The 22139-nt window shown below is 41.7% G+C and overlaps 2 protein-coding genes across 2 annotated transcripts; one reads left to right on the plus strand and one right to left on the minus strand.

The window, feature by feature from the left end:
* The first annotated feature begins 2617 nt into the window (after positions 1 to 2617).
* On the plus strand, positions 2618 to 13062 carry si:dkey-12h9.6 (macoilin). Its single transcript, XM_053445807.1, has 11 exons — positions 2618 to 2985; positions 4736 to 4877; positions 5005 to 5131; positions 5252 to 5375; positions 5716 to 5894; positions 6614 to 7076; positions 7166 to 7324; positions 7816 to 7986; positions 8813 to 8939; positions 10015 to 10189; positions 10752 to 13062. Exons 1-11 carry the CDS (start codon positions 2909 to 2911, stop codon positions 10940 to 10942), a joined length of 1935 nt encoding a protein of 644 aa, XP_053301782.1. The 5' UTR covers positions 2618 to 2908; the 3' UTR covers positions 10943 to 13062.
* A 643-nt stretch (positions 13063 to 13705) lies between these two features.
* nrbp1 (nuclear receptor binding protein 1) lies at positions 13706 to 21019 on the minus strand. The gene is made up of 18 exons (XM_053445927.1): positions 20460 to 21019; positions 19950 to 20222; positions 19638 to 19760; positions 18586 to 18687; positions 18394 to 18483; positions 18258 to 18298; positions 17952 to 18046; positions 17722 to 17805; positions 17563 to 17621; positions 17328 to 17426; positions 17109 to 17241; positions 16865 to 16955; positions 16712 to 16762; positions 16318 to 16453; positions 16079 to 16132; positions 15926 to 15989; positions 15365 to 15420; positions 13706 to 15234 (listed from the first exon to the last, which is right to left on the minus strand). The coding sequence occupies exons 2-18, from the start codon at positions 20181 to 20183 to the stop codon at positions 15139 to 15141; spliced, it is 1608 nt and encodes a 535-aa protein (XP_053301902.1). The 5' UTR covers positions 20184 to 20222; positions 20460 to 21019; the 3' UTR covers positions 13706 to 15138.
* Positions 21020 to 22139: the final 1120 nt, after the last annotated feature.

A 22139-nucleotide genomic window follows, 5' to 3' on the forward strand; every position in this document is an offset into this window, starting at 1 on the left:
TATCAATCTAGGAGTCTGATGCATGCATTGAAAGTGAAAGGTGAGGGCTGAGGTGGGATTCCAGCCCCCGGGGCTCCGTGCACATCACCGCGTACCCCCTGAACCACTTCGCGTACCCCGTACTCCAGTTTGGGAACCGAAGGTCTATGGCAGGGGTCACCAACCTTTTTGAAATTGAGAGCTACTTCGAAGGTACTGAGTAGTACGAAGGGCTACTTGTTTGATACAAACTTCCTGAATAACAAAATTGCACAGATCACCTTTTAATAATAATAATATATGCGAAGAGACATTTTAGTTATTTCTCACAATAATTATTAACAATGATTATCACAACAATGATGGTAGGAAACAGAGATATTAAAACAGGCAACATTTATTTCTGTTAATCTGTTTCAACTTTGCTTAAATTCAACTTAATTGAAGTACTTTTGGCGACATTTATCACTACATTCCTCCATCAGTCTGTACTTTTTCAAAAATAGATTAGATTTAATTATAATCACTTTGTTACAACGATGATAAAGCTCAACCAAAAGAACACATGCATGTGACTGGAGTGTAATGCTTCTAAGTGTTTTCTTAATTTGTTGGGTCTCATAGTGTCAGCTGCCAGAGTTTTCAGGTCTAAAATCCACACTGGTCTCTCCTCATGTCCTCCTTCATTCACAGTGAATCAAAGAGCAAGACAGGCTTCATCGTACGTTCTTTTCATCTTGGTTTTTGAACACTGTGTTTTGTTTGTCACTGACTGGCTGCTTCACACGAGACCCTAAAAGTCCGGATGTTGGTCGGGCTGGTGACGATCCCTCCGCAGGTTCACCTTCAGAAACTTTGTGAAGAGTTTTACTTCCTCTAGATCAGCCATTCCCAAACTTAAGAATGCTGTGGCCCAATTTGAAAACTGAAAAATGTGTACGGCCCACCTACACCTTTAATCACAACTATATGATCCACACACAGGACTAGAATCATACATATTATTAATTTTATAGCTAAATTAATTGTATATGAACGCAAGCATATGCAGTGCAATTCCAATAAAATCCACATTTAAGCATAACAAATTGCAAAGCAACCAATGTAAAACAAAAAAGAAGAGCAAACAGGGTATTGTTAAAAATATATGTTACTGTTTGTATAACAGAGCACGACAAGGATATCCGTGAGAAGAAACACACATTTAAGGCCTAACCAAATACACATAAAGCGTTTAAGCTGGGCCTGTGGCAGGTACACACTTGAGGCTTTTCTGCCTCAAGTGTCCTCTTTTTAATGTTGTGTGCCTAGAACTTGTTAATCTTGCTGAGTCATCATAAGGGGCATTGTGTATCATTCTTGCTACTGATGAAAGGTCCATGTTTAATGATATTTACAGAATGTTTTAGTGGTTATACTGTGGTCTATTAGTGTTCTTAGGTAGACGCAAGAGGTTTGCTTGTTTATTCTGTTGTGTTGATTATTTGTTGTCCCTAGAAGTTCAGATGCACTAGACCAATACTATTTGAACCTCAGCATCTGGGGTTCCAAATTTGTAAAATTATACAGTATATGCATATTGTTGTTATAATTTTTCAGTTAGTTGAATTAAATCCTGAGGAGAAAAATGTTGGGTTGTTTTGTGTCTGTAAAGGACTACTATAAAAAGCACTTTGCATTTTTAATTTTGGTACTTGTACTTTTACTTTTGGTACATTTAAACACCAGATACTTTTGATACTTAAGTACATTTAATAGGAGCTACTTTAAGAATTTTACCCAAGTCATTTTCTGACGTGTGACTTTTACTTTTACCGGACTCACTTTCAGGTAAGATATCTGTTCTTTTACTCAAGTATGGCTTTCAAGCACTTTATACACAACTGCTCTTTGATGACAAGTTGACATGTTCAAGTTCAAGAAAACTTATTGTGTCATAAAAAGTTGTTTACTGGTTGAATTGTACAATATATGGGAAAATTTAGACACGCTTACATTTCATATATATATGAAGTGAGATTTACTATCACGACATGTCTTGCAAGGGTCGATTACTGTGACAGGCAAAATGGTTTATTTAAGATTAAAAACTACTACAAAGACATGCAACACAATATTAAAGAAGTGCAAGATGAGTAAAGTACAAAAAAAGTGGAACAAAGGGAAGCATAACAATTAAAAACCGGTGAAAAACTACCACAAAGATAAATGAAACAACCACATAAGTCATAAAACTAACACAAATATACATTGATTAAACATACATTAACATAAAAAGACTGTTAATAAACACAAACTGACTGAATATAGGCACAAAACTACCAAAATTTGGCTTTTCAACAACTTTCTCATGATCCGTTTAAAATCTGACATTCATACGTTCATACATTTTTATTGAAGTAAAACATAATGCAAGTAACTATATGTGTTGACTGCAACTGTACCATTGAAACACACAAGGGTCAGATGGGCGTGACACAAAGGTTAATAAATAAACATTGATAATATATACACATTTTTACAATGGGTTTATAAAGCAGTTTGTATAATTATCAATATTATTATTATAATATTGTTTTTATTATTATAATGGTGTGTTCAGTGTGCTGATCTGCTCCCCTCCTGCGTCCAGCACTGGTAGGTGCACCCTCTACTGCGCATGCGCCGACCCGCTGGTCGCCTCTATTTGTTCCCAGACATCATCATCATCATCATCTTCTTCTTCTTCGTCCTCATCTTCATCATCATCACAGGTTGAACTGAACATCCTCTGCCACAAAGACGCATCTCTCTCTCTCTCTGGTATTCGGATGTAGTCTCTCGCTCTGATCTGTCTTTTGTTGTCGGCGAGACACAGCGCGGAGCAGCAGAGGAAGAGGAAGAGGCGGGAGGAAGAGGAAGCAGCCATAATCATAATAATCATAATAATATGAAGAAACGCTTTGTGGACGCGAGCAGGCTGCGGAAGATGAAGAAGCTGAAGATCACGGAGCGTCTGTCTGAGAGGTAGATGTGCAGCCGCTGTGGTCTTTGTGTGAGATGTCATCGCTGTCACCTGTCTGCCTCATCAGCCCCTGTCTGTCTGTGTCTGCGAGGCGTTGTTAAATCCACCAGCTTCTCTTCATCATGTGGTGACTTCATCCTGCTTTGTTTACACACACACACTCACACGGATCAGCAGCTGTGGAAGTGAACGTGGCCTGTTGTTCCCTATAGTCTGCTGCTGTGTGTACAAATATCTGCTGTGTGTACCAGATGTATATTAGTACTTGTGTTTTAGACAAGGCCAAAATATACTATTTTTGATTTAAAAGAAAGATGCAGGAGGAAGAAGCCACTTGTTTTATGAGCCATTGTTTCACGTAAGAAAGATGTAAAGCAAATAATAATAATAAAGATAATTATAACAAAGCTATTTTTATTTGGATTTAACTTTTCTGGAAAAATAAGCATTGTTTTATTTATTTTGTATATTTTACTTAAATTTGTAAGAAAATATGTTCAAGATATTTGACTTTAAAAAACTTGCGTTGTTGCACACATTTTATTTTGCATGTTGAGAGCTATTGTGATTATTTTAAAATATCTAATTAAAATACATAATCCATGGAATCATAAGGCAAATTCAAACCTGTATTGGGAATTTAAGATGCTCTCTCCTGCCTCACGTCTCTTTAATATGAAATATTGCATTTTGTTGTGGAATTACTTTTCATTTTACATTACTAGTGAGGATACCAGGGAGATGAATTAAAATACACTAGTTTAGTAATACTACAAAGGAAGATTTGAGATGTTGTGGTTCTCCCTTTATGATAAGGATTGAACTGATCCTTTCCGATGTGGAATAACTTGTTCTTTTTCACATTAATAATGAAATAACTAGCGGGATACATTTATATACACACATTTAAATGACACGCAACGTCCAATCTGTGCTCACGTAAAGAATCTAAGATGCTGTGCTGCTCTGTTTATCTTTGCTTCCACTGTTAAAAGATGAAGTAAACCTTTTTTTGATGATAACGTTCACAATAGCAATGATGTGAGTTAGAATAATCTCTTTTAGTGCCATTATAAGCCAATTTGAATATGTAATCGGGATTTAAGCTGCTGTGTTGCTTTCCCTTGCCCACATGATTCTTCCAGGTCAGATAATTCCATCGGATATAAGATGATTGGGAAACAACTTACATGTTGTGGTAAAAAAAAAACCCATAAGGAGATGTTAAACCACACACCCTCCTCTACGTGTGTTATTAAAAGGCAGATTTGATGATGGGGCCGTGTAATGGGATGCTGTGGAGCTCCCTCTCTCCTCCAGATGAAATATCGCCATGGTTACCAAACAAAGAAGGGGGTGATGTGATGGCAGCCTATGGACGGGCAGAACAAAGGAGGAAACCACAGCTCCTGTTTGGCTCGTGGTCGCCAGAGAAAATGAATGTGGGAGCAGTCATTGTTCTCCGTGCGCCTCTGCTTGAGAGGATGTTCTGCACTTTTAAGATGCAGCTGCTCAATTACAGGCTTCACGTCTCGTATCCGATCCCCAAGCGTTTTATTAGCTTAGGCGAGTGTGTGTTTGTGTGTGTGTGTGAGTGTGTGTTTAATGTCCCGGCCAAAGAGGCGTATTTCCACGTCTATATTTACTGGAGTCAAGAGGCTGGACTGCACATTAGTGTCACCGCCATGTTGATATTTGACATTTAAAAGGCAAATTTCATGTGATTTTCTTTTTCTTGTATCGCTCCTCCAGTGCTTACACCTTCCTGAAGTTTATGGTGATGTGGACTGTGGTGCTGCTGGCGGATTTCATCCTTGAATTCAGACTGGAGTACCTGTGGCCATGCTGGCTCTTCTTCGGCAGCGTGTACACAACGTTCCACTGCCACGGGCTGGTGAGACGCCCCCCGCCCCCCCCCCCCCCCCCCCCCCACCCCCACGCCCCCCTGCAGTGTCATTCCAGGCTGTGTGCGATGATGAGGAGCATTTTAACTCAAACTGGGTGTGTTTCTGTGTTTGCAGGTGATCTGTGTGGTCTTCGTCTGCGCTGCCTTCACTCTGGACATCTTTTGTTTGATTTTTGTTCCTTTGCACTGGCTGTTCTTTGTGGCCAGCACCTACGTGTTGTTCAATTACATATGGCACACAGGTGAGTCAGGAGAACATGTTTGTTATCAATATTTTCGCTTTTTTATTTGAATAAATCAGTTTTATGAGGGTTTTTTTTCTCCATCTCTTCACATCTGATTATTATTTGATGTCTTTTCAGAGAAGGGCATCTGCATATCCACGGTGTCCCTGTGGATTATACTCGTGTACACAGAGGCTTCGCTCCGACTCAAGGACCTGAAAACCTCTCACGCCAACCTGTCTCATCTTTTCGCTGCACACTGGTACGTCTGCCTGTTTTGATTACGCCTCCATATTGAGGAATCTTGCGTGAAATGAACTGAGCTGTCATTAATAAAAAAAAGCAGCATCAGTATTGCTTCTCTGAATCCCACGTGTGCTGTCGAGAACCAGCCTCCGTGTTTGTGTGCCACAGATTACAGGAGCAAATTCACTTTTATGCTACAAGCCAAACGCCAGCCGAGTAGGATTTAAAAGATTTAATTATGCATGCATTTATTAATAGAGTAAGCATTAATAATACAAACCTGTCAGCCAAGATGTTTATATCTTTACAACCAAGCACGCTTACTCTAAGTGTCTCCCCTCTGTGTGCACGTGCAGTATTGGATATCCTGTGGTATATCTGGGGTTTGATGCCACCTGCTACTTCACCAACATCTTCAAGCTGCGCATACAGAGAGCTGTTCAGAGCGAGAACGACTTCCACATGCACCTCCTGCAGCACTCGCTCCCCCCGGGCCTGCAGGTCTTCCCCAAGACGAGCGCCGACGGCAGCAGCAGTGAGTTCAACTACCAACCCTCACAACTACACACTCCCTTTTGCTCTGTTAAATGTGTCTTATTTGTCAAACAAGATTCCGGCGGTGAGAGATCAGAGGTTCCTGTGGGTGGCGCTGGTTTTTCTCGTGTGATCAACGCTCAAAGTAACATCTCTGTTCTGCAGGGTTTATTACAAATGAGCAGAAACTGGGTGTCTGGATCAATAATTACCTTAATCAAGAAGGTTATGGTTTTTTCTCCGGTCATGCTCTGACATAGATGTGTTGGATATTATGTAAACATTCCCAGGGAATCATTCATGGATCTATGCACCTTCAGGGAACTCATATGTATGAGTGTGTAATTTGAAGCAGCTTAATTTAATGTAAGTGGACAGTTTTCTGCTGCTTTTATCATTTTCATGCACTTTATTGTTCTTATAAACTGGAGGTGAGTCCATCCTGCTCAGCCACAGCTTCACCTTTGAGGAATCTTTGTCTGCAGCTAACACACCCAATGATGAAGATGAACTTTCTCGGCTGCCCTCTGTTTTAGATTTTTAAATCCCTGGTGTAGAATTCAGCTTAGATCAGGTCAGTTCTTTAACGCTGAGGCAACATGATTACTGTAGGGAAACAGAAAACAGAATCAACACTTTTGAAGAACAGAAGTGAATGGCTGTGACTACATATGCAATATAGGGATGGCAATAACCTTTAGTTGTTCCTGTGTTTTGCAGACTCCAAATGGAAGATAAAGCCCGAGTCGAGTCAGTACCAGTGTCAGAACGGTGCTGTCGTGGCCCAGGATGAGGCTCACACTGTGGACTGCCTCCAGATCCGCAGCGAGGAGAGAGTGACGGAGAAGGGGGTGCAGGAGGTGAAGTCAGCTGAGTCGCACCGGCGGCAATCGTCGACCAAACACGGGGCCGCCGGTGAGTCCAGAGATCTGCTGCCCGGTGGTGCAGGGGGACCAGAATCCTCTGCCACCTCGGAACATCTACCTCAGGAGGAGCAGGGAAGCAAAGCCACCCGGGCGGCCAAAAGCTCCTCGCCCAAAACTCAAAGCAGCACGAACACGCCGTCTCCACCTGCAGCGAGGACCGAGAAGAAACAGAGGTCCAGCTCCAAAACGGTCAGCCCCAACCGGGACGTGGCGGACAAGACAGCGCCTCAGAACCACCACACTGAGCAGACGAACAAGTAAGACTGGGATGATCCGCCTCAGCTCGGTGTGAGATGAGTCATGTGTCGGTGAAATCAACGCTCCTGTGTCTCTCTCTGGATTTCAGGCTGGAGCAGGAGCTGAGGAAGCTGAGGGGCGAGCTGCAGGCGAGCAGGCAGAGCGAGCAGGAGCTGAGGAGTCACATGTGCAACCTCACCAACAGCGAGAGGAGCCTGAGACCGGAGGTGTCTCTGCTCCGACAGTCCAACATCCTGCTGCAGGGCAAGTGAGTGATGAAGACTCTGGGGAAGGGTCTCTGTCTGTGGGCGGCTCCACACACCACGAGCAAAACCAACACAGGGGCTGAGATGAGGAGATTTTTCTTATCCAATTAAAACCCTTAAAGCCATTTCATATTCAGGTTGATTGTGGCTTAACGTTCTTTTTAATTAAATAATAATTTTACTGAGATCTGATGATATACCTTTTAATGTTTTGCTGCATTGAGATGAACATGCATCAGAGTTTTTATCACACTATTCTGAATATTGTACATTAACTGTGTCACCAACTTTTTTTGTGTGTTTTTTCAGCCCAAAAATAATACAAGCTTTTATTTTCTTAATTTTTTAAAATTTGTATTTCTCTTGTTTGCACAGGTTTACCCAAAAAAATAATAATGCTCTTTACCACTTTAAAACAGAAGTAGAATAAACAGACGTAATATCATGTCTGACCTTATCCAAATTAAAGTGAGTGTGTTTTTTTCTCCTGCAGGATTCTGTGTCTGACTAAAACCAAGCAGCGGGACAAACAGAGCGGTGTGATGCTGGAGAAGAAGACCAGGGCGGAGACGGACGCCCGACTCTTTGCTGAGAAGCAGTTGGCTGAAGTTCAGGCTCAGAAGCTGGAGGAGGCCGCCAGCTCAGCCCGGAGCCTCACAAACAGGTAGATCACATGGTCAGCGTCGAGGTTCAATGCCTCAGAAACTGGATCTGCATTCGTTTACAGCTGAGTGCAATTACACTCTGCTGTTAGTAACTATGCTTGTTTGCTCTCTTGCTCAGGGTTAGACATTAGCTGCGTTAGTTTAGCTGCAGTTAATAGTTACTGTTAGTTACTGCAGGGTTACTGGGGCTGCTTAGCTTAGCATAATGACTAGAAACAGAGGGGAACGGTTAGCCTGGTTTTATCCAGAATCACAGGGAGCTTTAAAGGTGTTGGAAGGCAGACTGGGAAACCTTAAAGAGCAGGGCTAGCCGTGTCTGCACTTCCTCCCGTTGCACAACCGCCGACCTATGTGCTTGACCAATCACGTGTCAGTGTCATCTGTCAATCATGACAACATGCCCCGTTTTTAAAGCATTGAATAACCAATTAAAAACAAACTTACCAGAAAAACGATCAGTGTTATAATAGTTACCTAAATGTTTTTCTCAACGTGTATTGTGACTTTTTAGTTTGGCCGATGTCCCATCTGCTAACATGGAGGCGATGGGGTTTATGAGCCTATACTGCAGCCATCCACCAGGGGGTGCTCAGGATGATTTGGCTTCACTTGTGGGAGCTGTCATGACGTCAATCTTTATTCACAGTCAATCTTATCGTCTCTCGGCCCCAAAAAGAGCAAATAAGCATATCTTTGTTAATGCTATTATGTTGATGCACACTGATGAAATGCCATGTTTTCTTTCTGTGTGATCTGGTCTTGACTTTGAATGAATCCCCTCTCTCACCGCTTCCAAACTGTCATTCTCTCCGTCTCCTACACCAGGCAGGAGCACTGTGAAACCCAAATGTTAAGGAAAAGGGTAAAAGATCTAGAGACAGAGTACAGACAACTACAGCTGGAGAATCAAGTGAAAGAGAATCGGGTGGTAGATCTAGAGAGGGATGTTGAGGTATTTGTTTTCCTCTATTTCAGAATGAACTTGTGAGTTTGTCTGTGAGTCTCCAGTGGTCCAGTGATTGGTTGTGTTCAGTTTGGTCATGTAGCAGTTTTGCCGTTTTTAGTTGTTGTTCATGATTATTTTGTTATGTTTCCAATTCTTTGTGTCTGCACAGTTTATTAGAAACATTCGTGGTCTTGATGATGGTGGGAAGTTTAACTGTTTGTTTTAAAAATTTTATTTTGGCCTGCAGTCAACATATCGCACCATGGAGTGTCAGGGCCTTGTTCAAGAAAAAAATAGTCTGAGATTTGGAGAATATGGATTTGTAATATGATAATAAAGTCACCATTAAAGAAAAAGTCAGAATGTTTAAGAAAAACGTTTAATATTGGAAGTTTAAAGTCCTAATTTTAGAAAAAAAGTCCAAATATTACAAGGATAAAGTTGGACTGTAACGAGAAAGTGTTTTATAATATTGCCAGAATTAAGTTGTAAATATAGTAATAACACTAAGGATCCAAAATCGTTTATATATATCATATTTAGACTTTATTCTCTAGATCTCAGATTAGATTTCTCTCATTTGGCCCAAATACTCCGTCCTATTATTGCTCTTTGTCATCACATGGTTATTTTCATCAGGTTTGGTCATTGTTGTATTGTGTGGTTTGATTTCAGTGGCGCACTCATACATGACGCATGCTGAAACAGACGCCAGGTCTTTCATACAATCATTACACTGCTCGTGAGTGCAGGTCAACTCCTTCAAAATAAAACTGTAAAAGTGAATGTTAACGCAGAAAGAATCATCCGTCAGAATATCACTGTGCAGCTTTCATGTTTGGCGACTGGCTCGTTCATCATTGTTGCTCTGTGGTGCTTTGGTTCCTTAAGTGGACAAAACTTTCTCCATTTCCAAAAGAACTGAAGAAAAAAACGACTTGAAATTATAAACATGCTTTTAAAAATCACTTGAGAAACCAAAGCGCTGACTCCCTCAGGTGGTCACCGCGGGAAGTAAAAACAAAATGCATGTGTTCCTGTTTTGCACTAGTCCTCACTGTCGGTGTGCTCTTGGACTCAGGCGTTGGGAAAGTACCGCTGCGTGGAGAAAGAGACGGACATGCTGCTGTCCACGCTGTCGGCCATGCAGGAGAAGGCTCAGCATCTGGAGTACAACCTGAGCGCAGAGACTCGCATCAAACTGGACCTGTTCTCCGCACTGGGAGACGCCCGCCGACAGCTGGAGATCGCTCAAGGTTCACACTCGTATATCATATCAGTTTTCTCTCTGTGTGCAACATAAGCTAGAAGCTCTCAGGTGTAGGGTGGGCGTGCAGCGTCCTCTCAGTCAGGCTCCACCCCCCCCCCCCTCTCCTCCAAATATGGTTACATCTGGTTTTTAAAACCACCAAGATGGCGCCGGAGAAAATGCCAAACTAGAGGCTCCAAAATAGTAGCTCTCAAACCATCAAGGTGGATTTCCACTTGGTATATTCTTCATTTAAAACTCCATACCTCAGTGGTCACTCGTTTGAATCACTTTAAATTTTGCACAATTTATTTCTTGTACAAATGTCATTGCGAGACAAGATTTAGGCGTGAAAACATAACTTTTGTCGATATAAAATAAACAATTTCTATATATTTAACTGAATGCACACAAATATATGAATATCTGATTTCTATTGTCTGTAATCATAGATTTCAGTCGTCGAGCAGGTTGTGGCAGGGCCTGAATGTAAGCCTGTCAGCAGAAACCAATAGGACTGTTATAAGTCTCTATTTGTGTAGAATGAAACACGTCCCTGTGCTCTACAGATAAGGTGATGAAGCAGGATCGGGAGATAAGCGAGATGAAGCAGAAGATCGCGGAGGTGATGGCCGTCAGCCCCGGTGTCTCCTACATGTCCCCCCGGCCTCAGGTGCCACAGTATCTCACCAAGCTGCTCAACTCCGAGCGCTACATGCTGAACCCACGAGCGCTGATGTACCAGTGTCTGAAGAAATGATGGAACGCCAGATCCCCGGACCTCCTCGCCATCCTAAAAAACTGGCGGGGGAGGGATTTGAATGGATTTTTTTTATCAGAGAGCTAAATGACAACACACAGTCCTCTACTTCCAGCCATGAGTGGAACCAGAAGGAGCCTCCACAAGTCGAATGCCTTTAGCTGCACTGACGGTGCTACTTCATTCTGTGTATTTCACGTCCTCCTCACATCACGAGCTGAGAACGAAGAGATCTGATATGCAGAGCTGCCGCAGGCACGAGCTTTATGTGAAGACGCCGCCATGACAGTGTCAACCATCAAACTGGGATGCAACAGAGAAAAGCACAAACATCTCGACCAGTTCACACACTGAAGGTTTGTGGGGAAACTGGTGCTGGGTTTTTACACAACTGACAAAAGAGTAGATGAAGCGGCCGTAAGTGTTTAGTCCAAATGAAACTGGACCCGGTCGATCTGCCGCTCTCCTCTAGGATCTGAGATGATCTCACATCCGTAAGTATGAATTCATCCTTACTTACGATTTCTGATTATTTAAGTTCAAATTGTGCAAGTACGGTAATTTCTTTAGTTACCGACTGCAGCTTTAAAAAGTAAAACCTGTTCCTGACATTAAAAGAGAAACTAAACTAAAAAATTCAAGTATTATTCTTACACACGGTTGTAAGATTGAATGAAATACAATCATCTTTGTTTTAATTGTTATTACAGATGTATCTTGATCTGCAGTGATGCTGATGAAATCTAAATAACATTGTCAAATTGATTTTTTCTCTTTGACTCGAATGATTTTTGGTGTTTTTGAGGACAATATTATTGAATTGGCCTTTTTATATCCCTAGTGAACAATGACCGTGAACCAGGAGACTTACACTGAAGCAGCTAAATAGAAATAAGCCATTTTTATTCGTATCATTTACACCTCTGCTTTTTCATATTTGAAAATATCTCATGTGGAAAAAGCCTTATTATATAAAAAAATATATACATTCTAAAGTGTTTTGGATTTCAAGCTTCAACAGATGTTGGTCCACTTAGCTTTAAAAACTCAACATTTACTCACACTAGTAGGATAATAGAGAAATGATACCATTGAATCATGTCCTGAACCTAATTCTGTTCATGGACTTCAGCTGTATTTAAAACCTTCTCCATGAATTCTTTGAAAGTATAAAGTGCTTTTATTGTCCAACATCAACATATTCTAAATTTCAACAGAGCAAATATGCAACAATTATTGTCAGGGCCTGAGGACTTCGATCATTCGAATTGAAATCCAGACGAGAGTCACAGGTTCATTGAATTGTTGGCATATTTCTATTCTGTGCCGTCTTTGTTTGAAATTTCTATAGCGACATCTGAGTGTTTCCCCTGAACAATGACGCCATGTTAACTTGTCTGTGATTGAGCTGATCATGTTGAGGAGATGCAGCAGGAACAGGAGCTCAGCTTGTTTCCACTGACAGCTGAAAACTAAACGTTGATGCTCGGCAGCTTTCTGTCTTCTTGAGAAAAGAGAGAGAGAATGTGTTCAAGAGTGACGCCATCGGCCGGAATTAGAGTCCAAGCGGAGTTGTGACATAAGAAGGAACGGTGTCGACCAAACGTGGTTCATGAATTTAATTACTGTGCCTATATACGCTACTTTCAACCTGGGAAGTGAAACACAGATTTAATGTGAAAGAGTAATGTGTTTGAATTGAAGTGCTATGTACTGTTTTTGTAGTTTTTTTTTAATTTATTTTGTTTTGTTTTTTTTAACTCACAATGTACAGAATTGAAAATCGCCCGCTGAAAAACACTCATGAACTGGATGTCGCCATTTGGGTAGCTTTTTCTTTAGAGTGTGCGTTTCTAGGGCGTTTTATATGGAAAAATATTTTTAGTCTCGCTGTACTTTTATTAAAACTGCTGTAATTTTGTACGGCAAACGTGTTTGTCAGCATGAAACGTGTTTTATTCAGCTGTTATTCGAGCACACATTGTGACTCTGAGTATGTACATGGGTCTACTTGTACAAGGGCTAGTTTCTTAACATTTTGAACAAATAATTGTCGGTGATGCTCTGAGGGTAGAGATCCCTCCCTCTGATACACCAGGATGGGCTTTTGTATAAATAATTTAAACAAGTGGATTTTCTCTCATTTGTGTGTGTCTGTGTGTGTGTGTGTGGGTATACATTATTTAACTGGAATGAACTCAGTTACTTCAGATTCCCATCTTAAAGATAAAAATACACCAAAACATACTTTTTAAGTTTGGATATGCAGGAACAGCTTTATCTAAATGCAAAAACCGTTTCCCTGAATTTTCTTATCTCATATTAAGTTTTTAAATGTTTCTTTACCAGATTCTTTCATTTCAAAACTTGTTAGGATGAATGTTAAAGTGGTGATAGAAAAAAGCAAGAAATAACTATTTCATATCATAGTTTTTCGTGACCCTAAGTTATTGACATTTCAATTGTCCCTCAAATTTTTGCAGAAAATCCAGAATTAAACATGTTTTACTTTAGAAAAATACATGTAAAACAAGGTATCGTCTGCGTACACAAGAACTTGCTCAGTACACCAGGTATCATGGTTTGCTATCAACAGCAGAAAGCAGTTTAACAGGAAAACACCAGAAATCATAGGATCTTTAAATCTTTCGTCTTCTTACTTTCCTTAACAATGAAATCTGACATTTCACTATGAAGCTGGATGTGTGGTTCCATGTGTTAGTAACGTTCCCCTCGACAACATGACACGAACAAACAAAGGCCTTAAGTGCTGATAGAGTAATCTTTTTATTTTAGGAGGTGAAAAAAGAGGGTAAATGTGTCGCAGAAACAGAGCAGTGTCCAGCATACAGTGTACAAGATGGTCACAAGCATGCCAGGTAGTCCCACACTCGCAGTATCTAAAGAGCCTAACAGCAGGTGGTCACAGCAGAGAGCAGGCAAGACTCAAAATCTACGACGCCGGCTCCTAATCGTCTCTCTTCCTCCTATTGGATTGAAGAGGCCAGAGACATTTCCGACAGGACGATAAAAGCCTAAGATCTACCAGAGAGATCATCAGATTATAGAAATGATGATGGTCTGAGCCAAGAACAGAATTTAATCTAAGCTGTGAGAGCGTGTTGTAGAGACGGTGTCACGCAGAATGACTCGGCCGTGAAGCAAACTAATGCTCAAGACAAAACTTGTGTCGACGGGTCTAAGCTGACAAAACTGTGTGATAAATAAACCGAATCTACCACCCGTCGGATCACGTGCTCTCACACCACAGCTTCCTCATGCGAGTCTAAACCAACCTCTCCAGTGTGAAGTGCCACCTACAGACAACTCTTTTTAAATCGAGCCCCAATCGATAAGTGTCAATCAATAGTTCGGTCAGGAAACCTCTTTTCATAGAAAATAAGAACATGACCTCATGTGGGAGAGCAAGTTAACGCAAATATTCTAAACAACCACCCGGCCTCAGTGCTGGAAGTGAAGTTACAGTACACACTCAAGAAAAGGTACACAAATAAATAGTTTGATTTGTAATAGTTTATCGGCAACTCTTCCGATTGGGTCGCAGCTGCAGGTTTCATGACGACGCTGACGTCATTACAGAAATGTATAAGTTAAATTGACGTTGCGTTTCGAGCTTGATTCTTTCGAGAGTCTTCAAAAACCGATGTAAGGTCGAACGACGCCTCACGAGAAAGTTTGAAAAGGACCAGACAATCAGACTTAACCTTACAACACCATACTACTTACACTTCAGTATGCCGGGACAAAAGTTTTTTTATACACATAACTATTAAAGAATTTTACATTAAAATTTAAAAATACATTTTTAACACTGACTTAAGGAAAATACTGCTGTTATCCAGTTTTACTTTGCTTAACTCTACGGAGAGAAATTAGCAAAAAAGTGAAAACATTAGCATTTTCCTTAAGTTGCATTAAGGATTTTCTCTTTTAAAAGAGAAGCAGATGGCTGTATTTGGGTGGGAGGAAAAAATAAGATGGAAAGCCATCAACCACTTAGTGGCAACTTTTCCCACCAGAAGATACAAGGACAGGCTGCAGGATCTGCAAATCAGACCAAGGCTTCCTCCATCTGTCCTCGAAAAAAGCTTTTGCTGCAACTCAGAGGTGAAGCCACAAGCTAGTCCAGCTGAAGAGGAGGAGGAGGGCGGAGAGAAGGCCCGGGGAGTCCTCTGCTACGAGGACACCGTCACCGGATTGAGGGAACCGTTCCGGCTGTAGAACCTGGAGAAGGCCTCTTCAAGAACTGATGCAAGTCGCGGCTGATCGCCCTGAAACGGAGAAACGGTGAGGTCAGAAAAAAATACCTTTACCTGTTAAACCCTGAAGCCAGGATGTTCTGGTTGTACTAATAATAGCAAAAGTGTTGAGTTCTCAGAGGAGTCACGGTGAGGAACTTACCTCACTGATGAATCCCAGCTGAACAAGCTCCACAGCCAGCTCCTGCACGTTCTCATCTGGACAGAAACACAAAGCAGTCAGAATATATACCTACCAGATACTGAGGAAATACTTAGTTTAACTCTTTATGACAAACTACATCCTGTCAGTTCTATAAACTATGCTTAAATGTGTATTTAAGCTTCTCAAATGATTAAAAAGGCACAGAGTTGGACTTTGGACCATTAGTGGAGCTGTCGTAATTTAACAGCATCCAAGCAACTGGTTGATTTAATAAACTATACAGGTCTAAATATAGTAGAAGGTGGTATCAGATAGTAATGTGTCGTGAAAAAAACCACATCACCAAAATAAGAGCAAAGACTAAAAACTGACATTTTAAATAATCTGTTAAATATATGATCACACAAGAGAGAAACTTGAAACTCAATGTAAACACGAGTCTTTGGTTTTGATGAAACTGTCAAAACCATAGCTTGTCCTTGTTTGTTCAATGTAAAAACTGCAAATAACTGTGCGTAAGTCTTGTTAACTCTAGTGTGATGTTCCAGAAATACTCACTTGGTAACAAATCACAGCTCAAGTGCCTGTTCAATTTATCCTCGAGTTTCAACAGCAGGGTCAACTGAGAAGAGAGCACAGTAGGTCATTTAGAAACATAAAGCAAACTTACAAGGTGACAGATTAATAATCAGATGCAGAATCATGACTTACATGATGCTTGGCTCCTTCATCTACCGGCTCAATGTTACACTGCATCTGAAGAACCTGTCACGTGAGCAAACAGAATCTGGACTGAGAAAAGCTTTCAGTAAAATGTTCAAAGACAAATGTTAAAATTGAAACAGTGCACTTAGTTTTAGGAATATTCTTTGTGATTTATTCTACATGTAGAAAAATTTGCATTGCTTTACTCAAAAAGATGACAACACTATATTTCCCTTGTGTCTTACCTTCCGGGTCTCGAGCTCTGCAGGTTCAGGAGTCGGGGATTTGACTGACGGGGGAACTATGGGTGACTTCACAGTCTCCTGCTGAGGCTGATGTGGACTTGGGACCCCGAACGCAGTCAAAGGATAGATCCCGTTCCTGAGGCACCAAAGAGAGACAACAGCACAGTTCCAACAAGGGACATTTGGAAAGACTTCCTTTTTGTAACCTGCACATTGAAGGTGTTGAGCGTGAACGATAAGACGAGTCACATTTCCATCTACTTTCATCTGTGATAAAAAAGTTGCTTCAGTATAAGGTGAGCAGGTCAAATTTTACATTCTCCACCTAATTTTGAGAGCAGGTCTGTGTATTTAAGTCAGAACCTTCGAAATCAAAGCAAATCAGTTTTCTTACCGTACGTCTTCAAGAAACTTGTCCAGCTCCAGGGCAGGAAACTGAGAGAGTCTGAAACACACACAAGACGATATGTTAAAGTGAAGACATGAAAAAAAAAGATATTCCTTTGTGTCAGATTTGTTTTCCATCCTTCAACAGCTGATGACTCACTTCATCTGAACTCCGTCCTTGACTTCAACTATCACCAGGTTAGGATCCATGTTCTTTGTCATTTCCTCTAAAGCATTTTCTGGAATCATATCTACGGAAGTACAGACACTTCAATTAGATTCAGTCAATGCTGCGAAGGGTGACTTATCACAAGAAGCTGCTAATGTACCTTGGATTTTAACAACATCTCTATTTCATGCCAATAAAACATTGTATAGATGCGAGTGTGTACTTCTCTACTCACGCTGGTGGCTGACGATGCAGTGCGCAGCCAGAAGCTTGAGTAAGGGCACCTCAAACAAGGCCTGGTGAAACAACAGCTCCTTAGCTGTGGGTCGTTTGACGGGATCCACCTCCAGACATTTCTGGATGAATTCCTGAACGAGCACAAGAAAACAAACGTCAGTTTCTCAATCTCTCTCCCAAACAGCCATGGAAGCTTGAGATCCTTTGCTCTGCTCACCCGCTGCAGTGGGTCCTCTAAGAACTGAATGGCACTGTTTATGGCTTCTTGGGACACATAAGACGAATCTCCATTACTCTGGATTTCCAACACAGCCATCTGACAATAGTGAAGAAAGGTGTAGATTAGAAATGATTCAGAAATAAAAACACAAAACTGAAATCAACAGCAACCACTACTGAGCCAGATGTTATAAAAAATAACAAATAACAGCCAAAAGAAGACTTCCTCTCACCTCTAAGGCGCACATTCCAAAGGAATAGATATCCACGGCTGTGGTAACATTGGCAACAGCTGAAAGTAGAAAGAAAAAAATATGTTGATCAATATAACAGAAACACCCCCACACACCGGAGCTGTATCTGAGACACATAACGCACTGGAGGGGTTTTACCTCCATACTCTGGAGCAAAGAAGTGAAGGCTCTTCTGCTCTTCCCGACAGGTTTTCACATGATTGTTGATGGTGTCTGGAGCAACTGCAATAGAGGGGGAAAAAGACTTAGAACCAATACTAGATTTCAGGCTGACTCTGGTAATAAAAGGCCAGAGCAGCATAGAAAACAAGAAAAAGGAATGACTGATGATGGGTGTTAACCACTGGCTTCAGAGATTGGCCATTTACCTGAGCCGATCTTGATGAGGCCATTGTGCTGGATGAAGATGGTGTCACAGGTCAGGTTGCCATGAATGATGGGGGGTTCACATGAGTGCAGGTAGCTGGAGACAGAGGGTAACATGGTTAATAAAAATGCCACCGAAACTGTGGCGGTTGGTGGCTTTTGAAATGTTGGCCTCGTTCACATTATCCAGAATTGATTTCTGAAACTTGATGTTGCTTAGTAACAGAGCTGATTATCTCCAGTAGCAATAAATGAAATCTTGCCACTGTGGATTCCTTCACAGGAGGGAGCCCCTCTCGAAGGCTTACCTGAGAGCCGACAGTATCTGTGTGCACCAGCGCTTCCAGGCCTGTCAGAGAAGAAACAGATTAAGTTTCATGTAGAATATAGAAACCAGGCCAAACGGATTTTTCACTCAGCTGTCAGTGACTCGAGATTTCCCACCTTTTCATTCATGGTCTTGTGGTTTTTCTTCGTCTTCTTCAAAAACTGTTTGAGACTTCCTGACGACATGTATTCTGTGATGAAAATGACCTGCACAAAAAACAAAGCCGTGAAAAATGATGAGCACAAAAGGTCTTTGTGTTCTTCTTGATCAGATTGGATGAAAGTGAGATTTTTGAGAGGACTTCTTACCCTGGCTCTGTTCTCTTTAACATCCGCCCAATACTTGTGGAACTTCACGATGTTCAAGTGCTCGAGCTGGATTAAATTGTCAAATACTGCTTTAACCTTTTCCTGTAGAAGAAAAAAAGAGGAAATCACACATGAATACATTTCAAACAGTAGCAATTTTATAGTGACTGTGCTGTCTTACTTTGTATTGTCAGGTTTGTCAGTTAAGGTCAACAAAATCTGAGAATATCATCCTGCCGGATGCAAATGAGTGAAGCCTTGAATGTTACTTAAAACATTTTTTTTTACAGCAGTCTTGGTGACCAGTAGCTTTACAGTATAGTTGACATTCACACATACTCAGCACTTCTATATCTAGCACTTTATCTGTCATGTTTCACATTCACATGCTGCAAGTTAAGCTGTCAGCGGTTCAGAGCACAGTGTCTTTGGCATGAAGCCTGGATGAGCCAGGAATCGAACTACTTCAAACCTTTGATTAGTGGGAGACCCGCTCTAGCTCCTTTGGATTTTCACTGTTATGTGACATTTAGGTCACAGTGGTTTGATGTAAAGCTCCCCTGGCTGGAAGTCATACCCTGAGCGTTGTGGTTATGTGGTGTGCGTCCTACTAGTCTATGGACTTCTATGAAGAAAAACCATCGAGTTAAATGCCGTAAATGCCCAAAAAGTATTCGAGAGCCTTTAAAACCACGATTCCGCTTAGATTTGCCCCTTCACATTTCTGAAAGTAGTTTCTACAGCTATTTGGGTACAGTGTGTACTTTGCTACGCTGCTGGCAGCAACAAGTCCGACCACGTGCCCAAGGAACTCAGAGCCAAAGGGGAAATGAAAACGGGCAGGCGTCCACATTGTAATTAAGATCACACCAGTGAACACAACTTAATGTGTGATTAACAATGTAGAACACCGTGTTTAGATTCCATGCAGGTATAAAAACCTGCCTCATGCTGACATCATCTTGACTTAATAAACGTATCTTGTAAGATTGTTCTGCAGAGTACGAATAATTCAAACATATATTTCTGCATCAGCTCCATTGTGCACCCACCTCTTGTAGTTTGAAATTCTTCCTCTCGGAGAACATGACCTCATTCCACACCACCTCAACTCCTTCCTCCGTGTCCATGGCCAAGTAAGCGTTATCGATGCCAGGGACGTTACGCTGATTCACCTTCAGGGAGGAAAACAACAACAATGCATCAGTGGCATCTTCACAAAAGACAAGCTGACTGTTGCTCAGACATACACTTTATGGAAAAATGAATTGGGACACCTACAAAAGGCTTTTAAGACATTCCAGTCTACTTGGAGTTGAGGTGTGTCCCAATACCTTTGTCCATGTTGTTCTTTATCCTCCTACCTCTTCTCTGCGTTTCTGCCAGCGTCCACACGGGCTCTCCTCCAAAATCTCCGACTCATCCTCGCTCTCCTCTTCCTCGTCCTCCGTGGCCGCGGTGGCCGGAGGCTGTGTCACCATCGACACGGGGGGAGACACTGACGACACCGCTTGACCCGCGGCGGCTCCTGCCCCCACCGTCTCCGGCTTCCCCTCCTGCACAGTGTCCGGGCCCTGCTTGCTGTCTCCCTCAGACATCCTCTCTCCTCTGGGTTGTCAGGCACCGGGAGGAGGCTGCTGCTCGGTTCATACACAAACACAACATGAGCGTCACGGTGGATGAAAAGCAAAAAAAACTCCCATCTTTAAAGCAGCTGAACGAGAGAATGCACTCGTTAGCTGCGGCTAGCTAGCACAGGTGCAGGAGAAGTTTGTTAGCTGGTGCAGCTCTAAGGGAGAGGCCGTTATAAACCGCATCACACACACACACACACAGACACACGAGTGGGAGAATGACATATCGTTTTTACATACGTGTTGAAGATGGGAGATGTCACGATGCTAGCTCCAGTTTAACCAAATCCCACCGTGACACACACGAATCCCAGCGGGTTGTTTAGCTCCGGTGGCCGAAGGTCTTGTAGGTTTCACGGCGGAGTCGCTGCTAGCTAGCTCCCTGCCTACTGACTCAACAACCGGGGACAACAGCGGAAACCAACGGCGACCATTAAGCTAAATGAAGCTAACGTGTCCCAGTGGGTTATTCACCGAGAACCGCCTCTATACCTGCTAACCAGCTAGCTAGCCCGCTGTCAGTGGGGCAGTGTCTGGGGTTTATCAGCCCGACGCCTCTCGCTGCTGATGCCGCTGCTGCTCCTCGAGACTCCGCTAATGTGAGTAAAGTCCACAAAACAACAACAGCGCAGACATGTTTCCTGGTAAATAACAACACAACACCGCGCAGGAACCCGACGCACAAACAAAGTGACGTTAATTATGTCGGTGACCTCACAAACGCGGACAGGACGGAGGACTGACTGCAGCTAGCTTAGCATTTAGCCACGGATGTCGACGAGGAAGGGTTGCCAGGTACGGTGGGACTCACCCCCCCTTTCCGCCAAATCACTGGTCCATCTCCAGATTTCGATATATTGATCAGAATTATTAATACATGTTCTCACAGCATTTTATTACGTCGTAAGTGAGAGCTTTGTTGTTATATGTAGACATAAAATATGGTCCACCCCATGCTAAATAGGCATCAGCCTCAAGGTTTCGCCAAAATGCCTTCTTAATTGTGCGTTACTTTATAGCATTTAAATGACGTCACAGGTATTCAGGTATGACGTCATTCCGATTTCCAAAATATATTTGAACGTTGCATTACCTTCTCACCAGAGAATGTATATAAATATGGATTTGACAAAATTACTCCCCAAAAGTAAAGCCAAGGCGTCTTGATAGCTCTGGTATGTTTTGTTGTAATTAGTTATTTGATATTTGATGTTATAAAAAATGGGGTAAAACGTCATGATTGACAGCCGAGTGGCTGAGGTTGGCTTCCGTATGGTTTATTGTCAACCACAGATTAATAACATTGGCTTCGTCATCCCATTCACCGTGGTTATAAAAGAAGAAAGAAATGCAGTTATTCTTCAAACCTGGCAACCCTCCCCCTCAGCCGCCTCCCTTATCTGATTTGACATGGATGCAGATTGACCGAGGCCTGGACCAACTGAGAACTGAATAAAGAAGAGGATCGGTTCTCTCATCTTCACCAAACCTCTGAAAATGGAAGTGTTTTACCACTAGGTGTCAATGTAGCCTATTTTATATAGAAGTTCAATCTAAGGGTGGAGGAGAGATTATACACACAGACTCAAAGTATCTCGACATTTCATCAAAACTGCTGTTTCAAACCCTTTCTCTGTATTGTGTTATTCTGATGTGAAGAGTACTAAATCTTTTTTATACATTTTTATTTTTTACATTAAACAATAAAGACATTTAGTCCTAAAGGGATAGCATATGGAAACTGACTATGTACACATTTATATAATCATAGAATCTAAGCTTCTCTAGATAAAGGCTCAAATAAACATTCATATTAATGACAAATTATCTCTGTGTTCTCAGTAATAGACATTTCAGGTGCATTAAAATATCCCTGTTAAACTGATATAATTATTCAGATTTGAAGCATATTAGATGCAC

Source organism: Pleuronectes platessa, chromosome 17 (genome assembly GCF_947347685.1).
Source record: "Pleuronectes platessa chromosome 17, fPlePla1.1, whole genome shotgun sequence".
In the NCBI taxonomy this organism is placed as follows: Eukaryota; Metazoa; Chordata; class Actinopteri; order Pleuronectiformes; family Pleuronectidae; genus Pleuronectes; species Pleuronectes platessa.